Source organism: Glycine max, chromosome 19, assembly GCF_000004515.6.
Source record: "Glycine max cultivar Williams 82 chromosome 19, Glycine_max_v4.0, whole genome shotgun sequence".
Classification (NCBI taxonomy): Eukaryota; Viridiplantae; Streptophyta; class Magnoliopsida; order Fabales; family Fabaceae; genus Glycine; species Glycine max.
Genome location: NC_038255.2, coordinates 44093601 through 44112139, shown reverse-complemented (window position 1 = coordinate 44112139; position 18539 = coordinate 44093601). Strand labels below are relative to the sequence as shown.

At 33.6% G+C, this 18539-nt stretch overlaps 3 protein-coding genes and 2 pseudogenes across 5 annotated transcripts; 1 reads left to right on the top strand and 4 right to left on the bottom strand.

Annotated features, from left to right (window-relative positions):
* Positions 1–2095: 2095 nt before the first annotated feature.
* LOC100793549 (probable serine/threonine-protein kinase PBL7) lies at positions 2096–5255 on the top strand. Of its 2 annotated transcripts, XM_026127198.2 has the most exons (6): positions 2435–2513; positions 3118–3177; positions 3391–3581; positions 3815–4004; positions 4097–4488; positions 4692–5255. In XM_026127198.2, the coding sequence occupies exons 4-6, from the start codon at positions 3884–3886 to the stop codon at positions 4959–4961; spliced, it is 783 nt and encodes a 260-aa protein (XP_025982983.1). In that variant the 5' UTR covers positions 2435–2513; positions 3118–3177; positions 3391–3581; positions 3815–3883; the 3' UTR covers positions 4962–5255. The 2 variants fall into 2 exon arrangements, with proteins under 2 accessions (XP_003554350.1, XP_025982983.1); XM_003554302.5 differs by lacking the exon at positions 3118–3177 and having other exon boundaries at positions 2096–2513.
* Positions 5256–6496: 1241 nt separating this feature from the next.
* Positions 6497–8702, bottom strand: LOC100793025 (glutathione S-transferase L3). Of its 2 annotated transcripts, none has more exons than NM_001317638.1 (10): positions 8520–8530; positions 8344–8418; positions 8200–8260; positions 7753–7839; positions 7576–7674; positions 7390–7492; positions 7230–7306; positions 6965–7072; positions 6628–6708; positions 6497–6508 (listed from the first exon to the last, which is right to left on the bottom strand). In NM_001317638.1, exons 1-10 carry the CDS (start codon positions 8528–8530, stop codon positions 6497–6499), a joined length of 714 nt encoding a protein of 237 aa, NP_001304567.1. The 2 variants fall into 2 exon arrangements, with proteins under 2 accessions (NP_001304567.1, XP_040868334.1); XM_041012400.1 differs by lacking the exon at positions 6497–6508 and adding an exon at positions 6811–6850 and having other exon boundaries at positions 6639–6708; positions 8520–8702.
* Positions 8703–9593: 891 nt separating this feature from the next.
* LOC100792493 (ATP phosphoribosyltransferase 2, chloroplastic) lies at positions 9594–13618 on the bottom strand. Its single transcript, XM_003554300.5, has 11 exons — positions 13457–13618; positions 13312–13371; positions 13113–13226; positions 12846–12911; positions 12644–12751; positions 12448–12531; positions 11215–11316; positions 10957–11070; positions 10789–10869; positions 10510–10629; positions 9594–10091 (listed from the first exon to the last, which is right to left on the bottom strand). Exons 1-11 carry the CDS (start codon positions 13616–13618, stop codon positions 9996–9998), a joined length of 1107 nt encoding a protein of 368 aa, XP_003554348.1. The 3' UTR covers positions 9594–9995.
* Positions 13619–13715: 97 nt separating this feature from the next.
* LOC100782942 (glutathione S-transferase L1-like) lies at positions 13716–15596 on the bottom strand (annotated as a pseudogene).
* A 799-nt stretch (positions 15597–16395) lies between these two features.
* On the bottom strand, positions 16396–18519 carry LOC100782405 (glutathione S-transferase L3-like; annotated as a pseudogene).
* Positions 18520–18539: the final 20 nt, after the last annotated feature.

Genomic DNA, 18539 nt, shown 5'->3' with positions numbered 1-18539 from the left:
GCTACAAAATGTAGGATCATAGAATTAGTTTTCATAACTTGTCTTTCGACCAATTCGGTGACCTTTTCTGTAACTTTCTCGCGACATAAGTAAAAACTAAGCATAACAAAACAAATATTCACGTGCAGTATATATAATCTTGACATTTAAATTTGTAATTGGCGAAAAGATAAGTACGGGCTGTAATGATTGATGGTTGTTGTTCATTTCTGAGAGTACCCAATGAGAGTTGAGTAATTAAAATTATAATCATTAAAATGGAGAAATAAAAAATTGAAAAGTTTGTAGATATTTATGTTGTTAGTTATGACGATAGAATCAAACTTAGGCAAACAAAAATGTCAGTCAACAATGAACAGAGGAAGATTATGGGTTATGTAGCAAAGTAGTAGAAAGGATTCAGCTTGTTTAAATGGTCACTTCTCAACCTACGCGTTAGGTTTAATACATTATAAATATATTTAAAAATTATTTGGCTATTGTATTTTTTTAAAAAAAAAATCCACTCTTAATTGAAATATTCAAAATTTTATTATCATGCTATTAATCTTTCACTTTACTTATCAATATTGACGATACAATTAAAAAACAATAATATTTCATTAGTTTTCTCTAAAAACAAATAAAAATAAACAAAATGATAAAAAGGGGAGGAAGTATTGCTTCTTTCATTTAAAACACAATCTCTTTTGCAGGATACTTGTCTGGAAACAACTTTAGACCTTGTCTAATTTCTTGACTATATTTTTTATACGAAAACTAACTCTGATTGTTTTTTAAAAAAAATAATTAGTAGAGAAAAAATATAGACTTTCTCATAATATGTTCACAAAGACCATTGTTTCAAAGAAATTCCAGTAAAGAAATTCACGTGACAGTATCAAAGAATTTTTTTTAGCTTTCCTTAAATTAGTTTTTTCAACTGCACAAATGCAATAGTAGCAATTGAAATTGAAACTTCAAAGCAATTAATGTGGCAATATTCCAATTGAATATCAATATAAAAAATAGATACATAGAAGAGCTACCATCATCTCACCCAGCATTGGTTAACAATCTGCTATGCCTACAGGAGATATAAACCATCAAAATCATCCCCTGCTTCAGCGTTCTTACCGCAGCTTGTTTAACCCAAAGGATGGGTCCATACACCACGAATACAATGAAATATCATTTATTCCCTTCATCTTTGTTCTTATCCATAACCACCATTTATACTTGACATTGTCCACAACTGTGTACAATTTTAAATCAATTTAGCTATTATTAAAAGATTGAAAAAATTGTTTTCTTATTTTTTTATTCAAATTTGATATTTTTATTATTTTTGTCATTAACTTTCTTAATTTTAAATATATTTTTAAAAATTCGCATAGTACTTTCAAATTTATAAAGCCATTTTAAATTTTTTAAATTCTTATAATATAAATTCGTTAAAATTCAAATTACAAAATCTTAATCTTAAAAGCCATTCAAAAAATTTTAATAAGTCATAACATTTTTATATAATTTTTTAAATTTATAAGACTGTTTTATATTAAAATAATCTTTAAAATCTTAATCCAAATACACTTCTTAATTTTTCATTTTGAATGTTTTTTTTAAGAAAAAAAAAACAGTTGGTAAAACTATATCCTCTTTCCCTCCAAAGAATTATTGACTAATTTTAGATGGTGTCATGAGCCCCATCTTGTAATAATTATAGGAATGTCTTTAAGATCTACAGCTGTTATCATTTGTTCAGTCGTGTGCCAAATATTGAACTATGAGGGCGGCCAAATTATGATGATTAAGTTAAACACTTGGACTGCACCACATGTTCAAATTAAATGGACATTATTATTATTATTATTTTCATTAAATGAAAAATGATAGTACTATTATGTAGGAATTGTTCCAATAAAAGCACAAAGCATCTAAATTTATAGATTCCTGTTGTAGAACGTAAGCAGTGTGTGGAGGGCAAATAGGAGTGGCAAGCATGACATGCTATGACAGAAATTAACTTAAAATCAAAGCAATTATATATATATATATATATATATATATATATATATATATATATATATATAAAAGATTAGTTTGGAATTGGTTTCGGAGGTGATCCAGTGAGGCGCATTTCTACCAATCATGGTGTTTTTCCGACCAAAAGAGAAGGCAATGAATAAATTAATGAACTCAAACTAAAACACCAAGGGAAAAAAAAAACAGAAAATATAAAACACAAAACACAAACACATGATAAAAGTAGACACGGAGAGAGAAAGAACAAAGACTTTTTTTTTTCTTTCCAAGTTGTTGGTTGCAGTTAGCCTCCCTTCCCGAGCACCGTGTGGTCGGGTCGGGTATTGTATTGAGAGTGTTTTGTAGGTTCTTTCTGATCACTGTGGTGCGTCCATTGGAAACATCAAGCATGGGTTGGATTCCCTGTTCTGGATATTCAGGCACTAAGAACAAGGTTGAGAAGATGGAAGCTCAGGATAGTCTCGTTGGTCAGATCAAAGCCACCACAGGTTAAAAAAAAAGAAATCTTTTTTTGTTTTTGGTATAGGAAAAAAGAGAGACATTAATGGAATTATGATAGCGAAACCCTGTTCGGGACAATTATGCTTTCCCTTAATTAAGGTACTTTGGGGGGGGGGGGGGGGTATGCTATTTTGTTTCTTGCACAAATCTATCTCTTGCTTTATACGGAGTTTCTTGCAAAAATAAATTTGAGTGGGGTTTATGTATTTAGTACACCCGATTGGTGATGTGTGTGACTGCAAGCTTTTTTATATTATAGAAAAAATTGATTTTGGGAAGGGGACGGGATAGGCATATGTATGATCTAATAATCTGCTATTTTCAGTTATATATCCTAAGAAAAAACTTTAGTGCTAGTCTGATGTGGTGTTGGATTCGTAGAATTTGTGAGTTGCCATTTTGCTCTTTCTGTTGAGTCGTTTTAGATTGTCATTTACTACTATCTTTGGATACATTCCCTCGATAGGTGTACTACTAGCATTCAGGCTATGCTCCATACAATCTATAGTATTTTAAGTACCTGAAATTATCTTGTTAGTTTTCTTAATATTACCGAGACTTCTTCTCATATTGTTTTCTTTCAAGTTTCAGCTTGTTGATTTCCTCAGTTATAAAGTACTATATACCAAGCTTATATTTGTACTAGTGATGGTAAGTTTGAAATGATGCAGAATCTGATTGTGATTCATGTTTGCATAATCTTTAGTTATTTCTTTTTAGGGCTTGGAAAATGAAACCTGCCAGGTAGTGTTTTCACGATTGCAAGAGATTGCATTAGCATGTGTTGGTCTTAGAAGACAAATCTTGCCCTGCTGTAGCTTGTGCGTCTCCCCCTTAAATATTATGCTTGTCAATTGAGTGCAGGAAAGTTGAAAAGGAATTCATCCACAAAATCCAAAGATACATCTAAAAATGGGAACCCTGATCACATTGCAGCTCAGACATTCTCATTCCGTGAGTTGGCAACTGCAACTAGAAATTTTAGAGCTGAATGTCTTTTGGGAGAGGGAGGCTTTGGTAGAGTATACAAAGGACGTTTGGAAAGTATTAATCAAGTGAGTCTATTTTCTCATTATTTAGTTATTTGTTTATGAAAAATAGGAGAGAGGTGCTTGGAAATGAAGTGGTTCATCCTTTTTTCTTTGTTATTCATCATTTCACTCTTTTCCACATTGATCTCTTCTTACAGCCAGAACCATAGATTGAGTTTTTCTAACATGAAACACTGCATAAATTTTATGTAGGTTGGGTTTGTAACATGTTTCATGCTTTCTTATGTTGAATATAGGTTGTTGCGATTAAGCAACTTGACCGAAATGGACTGCAAGGGAATAGGGAATTCCTTGTTGAAGTGCTGATGTTAAGTCTACTTCACCATCCTAACCTTGTCAACCTTATTGGTTATTGTGCTGATGGAGATCAAAGGCTTCTAGTTTATGAATATATGCCATTAGGATGCCTGGAAGACCACTTGCATGGTATTTGCATTTCAACTATTCAAGTTGTTTTATCCCTTCTTTAATTTATATCATCATGAAGTTATCATTGGTTATATATGTTTGATTTGCAGACATTCCTCCTGGCAAGAAACAACTTGACTGGAACACACGAATGAAAATAGCTGCTGGGGCAGCAAAGGGATTGGAATATCTACATGACAAAGCTAATCCTCCTGTTATATACCGAGACTTAAAGTGCTCCAACATTTTGCTTGGTGAAGGTTATCACCCAAAGTTATCTGATTTTGGTTTGGCTAAACTTGGTCCAGTTGGGGAAAACACCCATGTATCAACAAGGGTTATGGGCACCTATGGATATTGTGCTCCAGAGTATGCAATGACTGGTCAACTGACTCTGAAATCAGATGTTTATAGCTTTGGTGTAGTACTTCTGGAAATAATTACCGGAAGAAAGGCGATAGACAATTCAAAATCAGCAGGAGAGCAGAATCTTGTTGCATGGGTAAGAGTCTTCTACAGTTATCTCATTTCCTACTAGGGTTGGTTGATCATTTTAAAGCAGCACATCAAAATATGAATTATCACTTACAACAACCCTTAGACCAAAATATTTCATAATGAAATTTGATGCATGGCTTGGTCCTTGCTCCTTAACTATCTGAATATTAAGTTTTTTTAGGATGGACTATTCTGATTTAACTGCAGGCTAGACCCTTGTTTAAAGATCGAAGAAAGTTTTCACAAATGGCTGATCCAACACTCCAAGGTCAATATCCTCCAAGAGGGCTATACCAGGTCATTGCTGTTGCAGCAATGTGTGTTCAGGAGCAGGCTAACATGCGTCCAGTTATAGCTGATGTTGTCACAGCATTATCTTACCTTGCTTCACAAAGATATGACCCCAATACACAACACACAGGCCAAAGCTCTCGTCACGCTCCTGGTACGCCTCCTAGAAACAGGAGGGGGCAATGATTTGGAGCTCAATGTTTGGTGGATATATACAACATAATCTGGACAAAAATTCAAGTATATTATTTAATGGTCTTCTCAACTTCAAGATATAGGTTTATAGATGTTAATATCATTGTCCTTTGGTGGTGTTCTTTCAGTTCAGAACACACACTTGAAAAGGAAAAAAAAAAACTTGTGGAATTCTGTTCTAGTTCTGGTACTCAAAACTGCTCCCATTTCTGTTTGGAGCTAAGAAAGTAGTTCCACTTTTTTTTCACGAAATTTTTATTTAAGAGCAAATTGCAGGATTCATAATTCATGTGCCTTCTTCTATCTTGGCAATGTCACTGCCTTTACTTCTTTATGCTAGTCATTTTGTATAGTTAATTAAGCTCTGAAAATATAGCTTTTTCAACCAAGTCGGTCTGCATAATATGATGTCATGGGATGATTTAGCCATCAGATTGGCTATGCAATTTGCATTTTACAGCCGAAAGGGTAATTACACATGAAGTAGCTTATCCAAAAAAAAAAAGAAAATACACATGACGTATCTTTGTTGTAGCCCAATTTGAACGTGAGGTGAATCTTTGCATGTGGACGCTTCTGATACTCAGAATTGTGATAACAATAGTATCCTTAATCTCATGATTATTTTGGCATTACTACAAGCGTAAAACTTAAAATGATGTTATCTAGTTGTTTTTGAAATTACTCTTTAATGAAAATTGAATTTTTATTTTTGTTAAATATTAATATCAACTTTAATCACATAAGTTTTTCAGGTATAATTTAAATTTTTAATTAAAATTTATATTTTAAATACTTTTAAATTCAGTTTTGAAAAAAAAGGAAGAGAAGATAATTTTTTATATTTAAAATAAGAATTATGTAATGTTAAAAAAAATTACGGCATTAAATTTACTCTATCATTTTTCTTTTATTTTAAAATATTTTAAATTACAAAATATTTACTGGAAATAGTGAAAAAAATTGTCTTTCCCTTCACTTTTCAAAACTTGACTTCCAAATACATCTTATGATATTACATTTAAATTTTGCCCTTTATATTCATTTGATGTAATTTATACATATTTCTGGATAATAAAGACAAAGACTTCTCCATCAGTTCAACCATCGTCCTCCCTGTAGTCTTTCTTTAATACTTATTATGTTGTGATATTAGATGGAAATTCATATATTACTAAATAAAATCGCAATATGACAGAATTCATCATCGTTACCATGGCAGAGGTATAAAACGACGATTAATTTATTACTACTCGAGATTGCATATACATACATGTATGTAATAATCATAGGATATTGATAATACCATGCCACTCAGTATTAAAAGCCGATACACAAGCATCATTTTATTAGTCTGACATCAGACAAGCTGGTACATAAACATCACCGACCCTGAAATCAAATTATTTGCAGCTCTAGCAGACAAAGTGACAAAACAACATGTGACTAAAGAAGCATCCGATAAACACACAACACTTTATTGACAACAATCTACAACTTAGAGGATACCCACTGCAACCAAATTTTCACTGTTGAGCCTGCAAAGTAAAAGTGTAGAAGTTCAACATAGTGGCAAAGAGAATACGTAGAATTGCAGAAATCAATGACAATCATGCAAACTCAATCTTGTGAGGTATGTGAATGTTGTTTACAGTACCAAAAAACGTTTCTTGAAAAGATCAACGATTTCCTTTGGATCAGCTCTTGTCTGTGTATAAGCACTAATCTTGTTCACTTCCTGCAAAAGAAACATACGTTCGCAAATGAATATATCTTCAGTAACCAAGCATTTAGTAGTCAAGTCCCTTATCAAAGGCATGAAAGATCACATTCAACGGACCATTCGGTTTCCACTTGTTGCACATAGCATATGGAGTTCTCTGTGTTCATATTGATGGTTATGATTCGCAATCAATTCATTACATAAAAGAATATAAAGCAGTATAATTTCTTCGAACCAGAAAATAATTTACATAGAACTGCTTCTAATTTACCTCAATCCATGTTGCAAGTTTAGGTCTTCCTTCAGTTATATCATGCTTGAACACATCAGCAAAGACGAGCTGGAATCTTTCAACAAATGGAACATAAGCAATATCCACCTGATCATCACAAGCATTAACAACTCATCATATGAGAAAAAAACTATAGTCATGGACTCATGGGTATTATCATTCATCTTACATAATTTCTTGCAGGTGGATAGATAATAGAGTTAATTCAAACGGAACATTTTCAAGGCTCTTGATTTCAACTTACCCAGCTGAATTGACCAAGAAAGAATGGCCCATCACCAAATTTACCAAGAGCATTCTCTAAGTAATCAAAGGCAGGACCTGATTAAAATCACCAATTCTGAAAGTTAATTCCATAACTACTCGAACACCACTTTCCTCCATCTATAAACCTAAAACCTTACCGGCTTGATGTATTGGATCTCCTTTCAATGCAGAATACAGCTCTTTGGTGAATGTATCAACATGGGAAATCAACTCCTCACCAAACTCTTTCTTGGCAGGATCCTGGAAAAAAAAAAAAAACCTCTTCTGAAAACACCACCACTGAAAAAAAAATAGAAATGTGAGGAAGAATGTGCAGTTCTTACACTGGGAACTAGAGACGGCCCTTCAAAGTTGTCATCTATGTATTTGACCAAATCGAGACTTTCACCCAAGACCTTTCCATTGTGCTCCAATGATGGCACCTATAACATAAGAAGAAAGTTATGATCAATTACATGATCATAAACTAATTTATTTTCCTCAATCAGCAAGTTAAACACCTTGTTTTCAGGGTAGACTTTCTCCTTATACCAAGCAGGCCTGTTTTGTAGGTCAATAGGAACCAGTTTGATCTTGTCTTGTAGTCCCTGCAGTATAACCAAATCGATCATCAGTAATGAAAAACAACGACCTATCATCTAAAGTTGCACCAATCATCGCATTGGACAATCTTAGTCACCAAATTAATATCACAAACATCACAATATTAGTCCTCCAAAAAATATGTCCCCTTGAAAAATTCAGATACATGGTGGTATTTTTTCATATTTGAGAAATTAATTTAATGATTTTTTGGAATTATCTTGATGACATTTTAGGGGAAGGACAAATCAAGGGTTCACTTATATATTAAATAATGGATAAATAAAAATAAAAATTAAGGTGAATACTGAATAGGTCATTTAAAAAAAAAAGGAATAAGACAGAACACAGAACACAGAAACAACCTTATAGTTCCGAGTGATCCAAACACGCTGCGCATAGGGACAAATATAACTGATGTACAACCTAAAAGAAAATCCAAAAAATTTAAAATTAAAAAAAAATATACATCGGAAATAAAAACGGGATGAAAGAAAAAAACGAAGCACCTGGTGGTTCCGTCAAAGAGAGAAGGTGGCTCAGAGGTGGAAGTTAGAGGGGGAACACGAACTTCTTGCACGCCACTAAATAACGAAGAAGAGGAACCGATTTCAAATTAAAAACTAACTGCAGATCATAATTCATGAATAATTCACTAGCGATAATGAATGAAGAAGTGTCTTACGCAGTTGCCATGGATGTGTAGTGTTTCTTTGCGAAGTTTTGGTGAAGAATGAATCTCGGTGCAGAATGGCGTCTACATTCAATTCAAGTGAGTTTGCACTTTATAGGACCTCCCCACGTGAAGGAATCGCAAGCGGTGACGAATGTTTTGCTTTCCCATTGTCACTCCATGCTTCCAGAAAATTCACTAAACGCTTATGAATATCGTAAATACAGATAAAGTAAAATAAAATTTATTTGATTAATAATCATATCATATAAATTAAAATTGTATATTGTAAATGTCTAAAACTTTTAATATAAAAAATTTAAGAAATAAGATTGATTAATAAAATTGTGAATGAGCGTTTAGTCAAGATTTTAACTTTTCATGTATTATTAGTCTAAAATTTTGTATTTTATCAGTTAATTAGAAATTGTTTTTGTTACTGTTATTTTTTAAACCAATAAAATTATCATGGTATTTATCCTCTGATTAGTTAAAGAATTTTTTGTTTTTTTAAATTAGTCCTTGATTAATTTTAAAAAAAAAATTAAAATTACAACTATTTTAAGTTATAAAAATTTGATTAAACACAAGTTTAAAAGTATGAATCCTAATCTCCTTCAGTGATATTAATACAAAATCAAAATTCTATTTTTCTTGAGCGAAACAATCATTCTAATTTATATTTAATCAGATTTTTAATTAAAATAGTTGTAGCTTTTGGGGAAAAAACATAAAATTATTTAATTAATGAGAAGACAAATGACATAATAATTTTATTGGTTAAGAGAATAACAATACCAAAATCCCTCCAATTTTTTGGGTACCATAAAAACTCTCTTATTTTGGAGTAATCAACAGTACCCAATGTATAATTCCACTTTGGGATAAAATAATCCTTTCACTTGCGACTTCATAATCATACCAGAAAGAAATACGGTAGAAATTATTCTAAGTATGATACTGTAGGAATTAAACTATTACGTGCATACATGGTGCCGTGTATGGACTTCTTCCACTTCGAGTTGTGAAAGTCTTACCTGGCCACCAGCCATTTCTCTTGTCATCGCTGATGCAGATTACTCACCCTTTCAAACACCATGAAGGTGGACTTGTATATTGTACATGGGCAACTCATTAAGGTCACAAATAAAATAAAATCTACAATAAAGTTTAAAATTTCAACTTAAATAGCAATCCCCGCGGAAAGGACCAGGAACATAGTCACTTCTCTAGCGATTACCAGTGTTATGAAGAGAACGAAAGGAAAAAGATACAGGCTTTCTACAAAAATTTCAATCTATAAAGCGATGTGGAAATAGGAGTTCCTCTATGAATAATGAGCTAAAAATGCAATTTCAGTTATCTACGTCCTCCATTTTGGTGTACTTGGCTTTTGCAGCTTTCACCATAGATTTAATGCTCATCTACTTCGACAGTATCTGAAAAACGAAACATCCCCTAATGACTCCATTGATTGATCATAAATGGCTATAGCCCAAGTTTAGATAGGAGCTGACGCCATCTTGGAGTTTCTTCATCAAAAATATAGGTCAAGGGTGATATAAGAACTCCACTGCCTCCAATCTGCATCATGCGAGTGTAGTCAACAGGAAACCAAGTATGAGAATCATATTCATAGACGAATAAGAAATATAGTTTTTGATACGCCAGTCAAAATAGAAAGCATTGCATTTAGCTCAAATATAATGCCACATGATAAGCAGAAGCTTTGAAGGGATTTCAAGAATTTTCTAGTGAAAATCAGTTCACAGCTAGCCAGCGACAACGGGACTTATATAGACTAATAATAATTTATCCAGAGCGAGAGTATTACAACTGTAATGTCTGCACTCTGCTCATTCAAACCACCACCATAACCTATTCCACCTTCATCTCGTAATTTTCCTTCTATGTTTCCCGCACAAGCTCACAAGTATCTTCACCAGTTCAATAAATGATACTAAATCGAAAAACAACTTTGACATTAGTTTCAGAAACTCACCGCTCTCAGTTGTTGTATAGACTTGTATAGTGCCTTCTGAGGCACACATATGACTATGGCATAATAGTCTGCTGTTACCTTCCCATCACGCTTGCAGAAAACAGGACTTACAGTGGGTCCCTGCAGACAGGCAATCAAGTGTGCTTATAATTGGGAGAGTTGTATCAAAGGATGTCATAATTACAATACATCAGATTTTGCTAATGCAGAAAACAAATGATGAAAGGAAAACGTTGTTTAGGAAAGCCAGGTTAGCAAATATTTCATTTCAAATCACACCTGCAAACCCATTAATGATGGTTGACTCAGTATTCTCTCAGCCACTTCCTCTGCACTGCTTCCCCTCATGTTTGCAGTAACCTGTCAAGTCTAGCATTAGAAAATGGAATTAAAATAAAGGCAGACACTGGTGGAGTTAGGGGGGAGTGGAAATTATAAACTATGCACCGTGAACTGCCCAATGGCCCTGAGATGTGCTTCCAATCTCTCAAGCATCTCATGTGTTGTTTCAAGTACTCCTTTCCGTTGGATCACTGATTTCCTGCTTGTAATAAAGACAGCCTGAAGAGCATTCAATTGTCAGAGTGAGACAGAACCCCACAATGCATGATACAGAGCAGGTTTCCCATGCCTACTATTTTTTTATTTAATTGAAAAACCAACAAATCATGATAGTCAAGGTCAGAAAAGTTAACAATTGATAACCTGGCTTTCCAAAACAACTCCACCTTTGATTTCCTTCAAGTTGTTTTCTCTCAGTGTGGTTCCACTACTTACAAGGTCCAAGATAGCATCGGCTATCCCCATCTAAAAAGAGAAAAGAAACAATTACTTAGATAAATCATAAATATCACATCCAGGCATCCAGCATATATGGCCGCAGCATCTCTAAAATGAACAAGCAGCAATCAATACTTCAATTCAGGTGCAAAGACCTGAGAATCATATGCAAAGGAATAAAATGGGAAAGTTTATGTCTGGGAAGGGAATATAATTTCTACAAAAAAAGTTTGCAGGTTGCACCATGAAATTTGTAAAATCCTAACCGAAAATCACAGTAATAGATGTTGCCACATAAAGAACTCTCAAGTTTGTTTTGTCATTTCACTAAAAGCAGAGTGTAATGCCAACAGACCTTTGGCCCAGTAGTTAACCACAGTTTACATCTCACAACTTCTCCCCATAGCATAAAACATAAACACACACAACACAAACACCTAAAGTTTAACAAAAGCCAATCAGAAATTTTTATTTTGGTCAAACTTCACAATTCAGTAAAAGCATTGCAGAATTTTTAAAATCTTTTTCATTCTCCTGCAACAGAATTTGCAGAAAAACAATCTGGTTGGGCAAGCAGTGACATCACTCATATCCTCATTCTTTACTTTACAAAGTAATGCTGTCATCAAAACTGGACACTTTAATAAATGCTGATCACCAAGGCACACATACCTTAACAATGACAATGCGTAGATGGTAAACAACAAAAGCATATAGATCTAACAATCTTAGGCATCAGAAAAACATATTTTTAGGGAACATTCAAGAAATATACAAGTTTAGTCCACTGAATGCAAAACAATGTATCTAGCAACAATTAGCCAAATATAATGTATCTGCAGTTAAACAGTCTTTTATCCTATATGTCAAATTTGAACATCATCAATTTCAGCCCCTAGGCATTCATAGAATATTTATCTATGAATTTTTGGATAAAAACAACGTTTAACTATGACTAGTATATGAAGCTATAGAACAAAGATATATTTTATCTATAAACAACTATAGCAAGCAAGATCATCCCAAACCCCAACCATACTGGCAGCAGCAAAAAAAAGAAAACAAAGATCTTGTCATAACACAGAATGGTCAATTATATGCTTGATAATCAGAAAATTTAAATGAGCAACTTCTAATAAAACAAACAATATCTCTCACCGCAGGAGCTGCCTCCAGTGCTCCATCAGCAGTTGAAAATGTCACATGCTTAAGTCCATTCTCTTTCATAAATTTAGGCCCCAGCTGAAAAGTAGGTCCAAAATTCAAATCAAAATTTCACTTTTTAAAAGCTAACAATAGAAACTCTAGCACATAGATAAATGGTTGGAAACACCAGTTGAACTTTAAAACTTACGTAGGTGAAACCAGTAGCAACTCGTAGAGGCTTTTCTTCTGTCCATTGAGGCATTTTTGCAAGCTCGTCCAGTGAATTTACATTTTCAAATATTCCATATTGGGGAATCTGAAATAACAGAGGGAACTCCAGACAATTGATTGTACAAAACACTGACAGGAGCAGAATCTAGTAGCTTTACAACATCATAATTTTAACTCACCGCAAGGGATAAACGGCAATCACCATACTCCAGAGCCTCGTGGACAATGATAAGATCATCATTACCCTAACAAAAGAAAATTAGACGATCAAAAAAATTGAGTGTCGCGAATACACTGGGTCTAGGACATTAGTCTGCAATGCAGTTAAACTCAGAAGCAAGGCAAATCAAAATTTGAAGCAGGAAGATTGTGAGTTAGGCCACATCAGTGGTACCGAGTGGAGCATCCAAGAAACAGTGGGTATTAATTAACGCGAAAATGCTGACCTGGCCATGTTCACTGAAAGTATCGAGTCCCACAATACCAAGGTCAAGATCTCCAGATAACAATTTTCTTACTATGTCTTTGGGCCTCTGAAACCAAACGTCGAGGTTGGATAGCTGCAACAGTGTAAGAGAGAATTGATTTATGGTCATGTAGACATATAGTACATTGATGGAAGAAAAGGGAAAGAAGAGAAGGCACCTGAGGAATTTCAGCAACATACTGTCGAGGATTGACCTGCTTCACTGACAATTGACAATTCTTCACACAGAATGCAGAGTGAGTGAGAGTTAGTACTGTAGAAGATAACAGTAACAATGGCGAATTGAATAGAAATTGGAATGACCTGGAGAAGTTGGAGGGTGTCAGCGGACATGCGACCTTTGCTGGGCAAACCGAGACGGATCTCTTTCCTATCGGGCTGCGAAAGTGAGGCGTAGCAACACCAACTCCGCCGGGACTTTACCCAAACCGAAGTGTGCAGAGGAAGATTCATCGTCGTCAACATTATTGCTGCTGCTTTCACTCGCACAAGAGTCGTCGCTCACAACAAACACAGATTTGCTAAGCTACACTGTTTGTGTTTGTCGACAACTATGTCCTCTCTCCTCTACTCAAACAACCTTTACTAGTTTTTTTCTTTTCCTTCTCTTCTCCGTGTGAGGTATATTCCGTTTTATTTTCTCTCATATTTTGCGGAATATACCCCCATTCAAAAGTAAGGATGTTCATGTACACATTCAATCTAATGAAAATCTTGATAAAAATATCCAAAAAAAATTGATAACTAAATAAATCAAAAATCAAACATTTGAAAAATTATTTTTTATTAGATTAAATTGGATTTTTGGATTTAATTTTCAAAATCAATCCAATTTAGTCCAAACGAATTGGATTTTTATTAGATTATATTTTTCTTGGTAAAGTCAAAGAATATTCTGAAATACCTTAATCCATGTTGCTAATTTAGGTCTTCCAACTGGGATATCATGCTTGAACACTTCAGAGAAGACAATTTGGGACCTTTCAACTAATGGAACATAGGCAATATCCATCTAATAATTACCATAATTTATTTATTTGGTTAGGAATGAAAAATTCTAGTCATGGCTGCAAAATTTATTAATCAAATAACAAATGACTACTTAATTCCTCAAAGATGACTTGCTAACCAATCTAATTTTCAAATCTCCTAAATTTTTTTAACTTACCAAACTAAATTCGCCAAGGAAGAAAGGCGCATCATCAAATTTACCAAGAGCATTCTCCACGTAATCAAATGACGCACCTGATTCAAATGATCAATTTTAAACAATGCATAATATACTCTATATTTATGATCACATCCTTCGATTTAGAAATGTAATTCTTACTGATTTGTGTTATAGGATCGCCTTTAAATGGACCAGATACATCTTTTGTAAAAATCAACATACTTTAATAGTTCCTCTCCAGATTCCTTCTTGATGGGGTCCTGAAAAATATATTCTTAACATGATTATCCCATTATCAATAGGAATAGAGAAAGATAATGTTTTTATTCTTACGGTAGGAAATAATAATGGTCCTTCAAAATTTGCATGTACATATTTAATCAAGTCAATACTCTCTGCTGCTAAAACTTTGCCATTGTATTCAAGAAATGACACCTATCATATATATAAAGGAAAACATAATCAATAATAAAATAAATCAGTCAAATTTTCATGGATTTATATAAAAATTACCCCCCCCCCCCCCCCCCCCCCCCAAGATTACCTTATTTTTCCTGGCGGACCTTCTCTTTATACCAAGGCCTTGTTCATAAGGTCAATAGGACCCAATTTGATCTTGTCTTGTAAACCCTAACATACAAAAAAAATAAAATCAATTATTTACAAGGACACTAGTTAAATATAACTTTGGTTACATTCATCTTTTATTTCCTATTTGATTTTTTTCTTCTTCAATTTACTAGTACTTAAGACTGCAGATAGAGAAAACAACCTTGTGGTTCCTAGTGATCCATACTCGTTGTGCATTATGGGCACTAATAACTCATGTACAGCCTAAAGGAGAAAAACGGTCCAATATGAGAATCTATGGTCATGCGAACCTCCAGACAAAAACCATGAAAACAGGGTGAATTGGAATCTAATGGTCAAGTGCGAAATTGACCTGGTTGTTCCATCAAAGAGAGGTGGTGGTTCGAAGATGGCACCAAGCGTAGGAGGACGAATTTCTTCCACACCTCTACATTAATAAACGACATGCACATGACAATTAGAGAAAACAAATCTATTCAGATACACAGTAACCAAATTTTGGAATTGGGAATATGAATTGAAATTAATAATTAAATTCTTACGCAGTAGCCATTGATCTAATGATTTTGAGAAATACCAGCTAGTGATCTGATATGATGCAGAGTAGAGAGGCGTTTACTTACTACATTCAAGGAAACCTTTGCTTAGTTTTTATATTAATTTTTTAGTGCCGTACTGGCGCCCGCAGTGCTGATCTCTTTGCCTTTAGTTTGAATTGTCACTTTGTGAATGTTATAATTAAGAAGCAGCTTTTGTCTAATGAATTAATAATGTCTTTTAATTGGTAAATATCAATTATTATATATATACCATCAATTTGTAAGATCTAGAAGCAACAGAGTCAACCACTGATCAAGTTATCGGGGAGAATTTCATATTAATTCTGACAGATTAATCCGTAAGCTAACTGAATTGAAGGGTGGTATAGAATAATGTTTTCTTTATTTCTTTGAGATGATTTTTGAACGTCAAACATTGAATCTTGAATGATAAGGGTCTTTTGTATTTGTCTTATTTTGTTTTTACTTTTCTTAATTGCACTTTTGTCAGCCAATTTTCATGTTTTATAAATTGTCACTGGATTTTTGAAGTTTTACATAATGAATTTTACGTTATCTTTTGTTGTTGCACCAAGAAACGTACCTTTTTATGGTACCATCAATGAAAAATAGTTCCTACTCGGTTAAAAAAAGTTGTCTATCTTTTAAGATAAAAATAATTTCAGAACAAAATATAATGATAATAACTAATAAACGCATGACAACAAGTCACCAATTCCATGTCAAACTTGTCTTCAACTTATTAATTATAGATTGCGGGGTCATACATTTGGATGGTCCCATACAAAAGAATAAATGAGAAACCAAAGTAACCGCCACACAAACAAGCAAATAGAACACAGCATTTTTAAATTGAAAAAGCAGCCCATAAATGGAAATAAATCTGTATTGACTACTACATCTTAAAAGCATTCCATATCTTAAACACCAACGGGGCTGCAATTCACGTTCTCGGTTAAGCCTACAGAGTATAAACATGAAAACGGTTAGCAAACTAGCAAAAAGCATAACAAGACAGCAACCACAAATTTTCAAACAAAATGACCCAATATATATTATGAGTGGATGAAGTTTTCATAATACCAAAAACTTAGTATTGAGAAATTGAGGAGAATAACGAGACATAAACAATCACATAAGGAAACTTGTTATCACACTTTAATTTAAAACTTTATATGATATTCAACTTTTTACTTGAGATTTCATCCCACACTTGTATTCCCACATATAATAAAGGCTTATTATTCGAATATATCATTGAATATTTCTATCAAATAATCTTATAGACTTAATTAAACATGTGGCTAGTTTGGGTCTTCCTGTTGTGATGTCGTGCTTAAAAATTTCAGAGAAGACAATTTGGAACATTTCAAGAAATGAAACACAGGCAATATCCGCCTGTTGATAACAACAATTTATAAATCATCAGAATGTTGGTTGGGAGAGAAAATATCATGCATTTTTACTTATAATAAAAAATGTTTTATTAAGGGCTACTATTTTCCTTCTATATAACTAGATCCTATGAGTCAGAATTCCACCAAATTATCTGGTGAATTGCTCTAAATGACGAATTAAGTTGACAAGATTCCAAGATTGATGAGAATTTCAATACTTTCCAAACAAGATTGGCCAAGAAAGAACGGTCCATCTTCAAATTTACCCAGAGCATTCTCAAGGTAATCAAAAGCATTACCTGATTCAAATTATATATCAAATTTAAACCATCCAATTTCTCAATATATTTTCTCTTCGACTCAGAAACTTTAAGATCTTACTGGTTTGTTGTACAGGATCCTCTTTAAATGTAGGGTATGCCACTGGTGAACGTATCAACATGGGATATCAACAGCTCACCAAATTCTCTCTTGGCAGGATCCTGGAAAATTCAATTTAAAAATAGATATATACTCTAGGGGAATGGGTGGCAATAATTAATATTAATATATAGTTCTTACAGTGGGAAATAGAGGTGCCCCTTCAAAGTTGGCATCTATAATCTTATCAAATGAAGACTTTCTCCTTAAACCTTTCCTTTGTGCTCCAACGAAGGTACCTATAATATAAGAAGAACGTGATATGATCAATCAAGCAAATTAAATGGCTTTCACCACTTAAAATATGACCACGTACGTTTACGTACGCTGTATCTAGCTTATTCTAGGGTAAACTTTCTCCTTATACCAAGCAGGCCTGTTTTTAAGGTCAATGGGAACCAAATAAGTTGCATAAGAAGGAAGAGGTACAAAATTATTTGATGTTAGGAGCAAATAAGTTACAAATAATTCTCATTAAGCAACGAATATTTATTGTTTATTTAATTATTTTTGCAAAATATTTAAATAATTATAAGAAATATTATAAAAATATAACATAATTCATAAAATATAAAAGAAGTTAACACACTAAAGTTGGTCTAATGAGGGATTGAAATAGATGCATAACCAAAGAGCAGGGCCCCCTTTCATATTGACCGAAAGCAATCTCACAACACAATCATATGTCACATATACTTGACATGCTAAGATCTTAAGATCTTGGCATATTTCTAAGCCTAACTACCATCTAAGTACTACACCCAAATCAGGTCTTTTTTTTTTCTCTACTTAATTTATTAGTGGTTTACAAAGTATATAAAAGAGTAATAGAATTATAAATTCTAACCCATAGAAAAATTAGTTAAGAAAAGGAACGTGGAGGAAATCGTAGGTGAAGAGTGAAGACTAGTGAGAACATTTTAGTCCTAGAATCAATTTGGATTCTTACCACTTTTAAATGAGCCCTTTAGTGACATGTGGAATCAGATTTCAAGTTCTTAGGTTAATTTGAATGGTGTCACCATTTTTTATCAAATTCTTTTTCTCTTTCTCCTTTTTGCTGCACCCTTCCCATCCCACCCCACCCTTCTACCTCTATTTCTCCCCCTCTCTTTCACCCTCCAGCTCCTTCTCTCCAACTTGTAACATCTTGTCCTTTGTCACCCATACCCTTTGTTTTTGACCTACCACCACACCTTCCTCTGTCACCCCCACCCTATTGTCCATATCTGCTTCTTCCCAACACC

Excerpts from the sequence above, each read along its gene's own strand:
- LOC100793549 (XM_003554302.5), top strand. The coding sequence starts at position 2,414 with ATGGGTTGGATTCCCTGTTCTGGATATTCAGGCACTAAGAACAAGGTT. Across the intron at positions 3,582-3,814 it reads GTTTGGAAAGTATTAATCAA|GTTGTTGCGATTAAGCAACT; the intron begins GTGAGTCTATTT and ends TGTTGAATATAG. Across the intron at positions 4,005-4,096 it reads CCTGGAAGACCACTTGCATG|ACATTCCTCCTGGCAAGAAA; the intron begins GTATTTGCATTT and ends TTTGATTTGCAG.
- LOC100793025 (NM_001317638.1), bottom strand. Across the intron at positions 7,675-7,752 it reads AAGTCTACCCTGAAAACAAG|GTGCCATCATTGGAGCACAA; the intron begins GTGTTTAACTTG and ends CTTATGTTATAG. Across the intron at positions 7,493-7,575 it reads GGCCGTCTCTAGTTCCCAGT|GATCCTGCCAAGAAAGAGTT; the intron begins GTAAGAACTGCA and ends TTTTTTTTCCAG.
- LOC100792493 (XM_003554300.5), bottom strand. The coding sequence starts at position 13,618 with ATGTTGACGACGATGAATCTTCCTCTGCACACTTCGGTTTGGGTAAAG. Across the intron at positions 10,870-10,956 it reads GGGCCATTGGGCAGTTCACG|GTTACTGCAAACATGAGGGG; the intron begins GTGCATAGTTTA and ends TAGACTTGACAG. Across the intron at positions 10,630-10,788 it reads CATCATTAATGGGTTTGCAG|GGACCCACTGTAAGTCCTGT; the intron begins GTGTGATTTGAA and ends GCCTGTCTGCAG.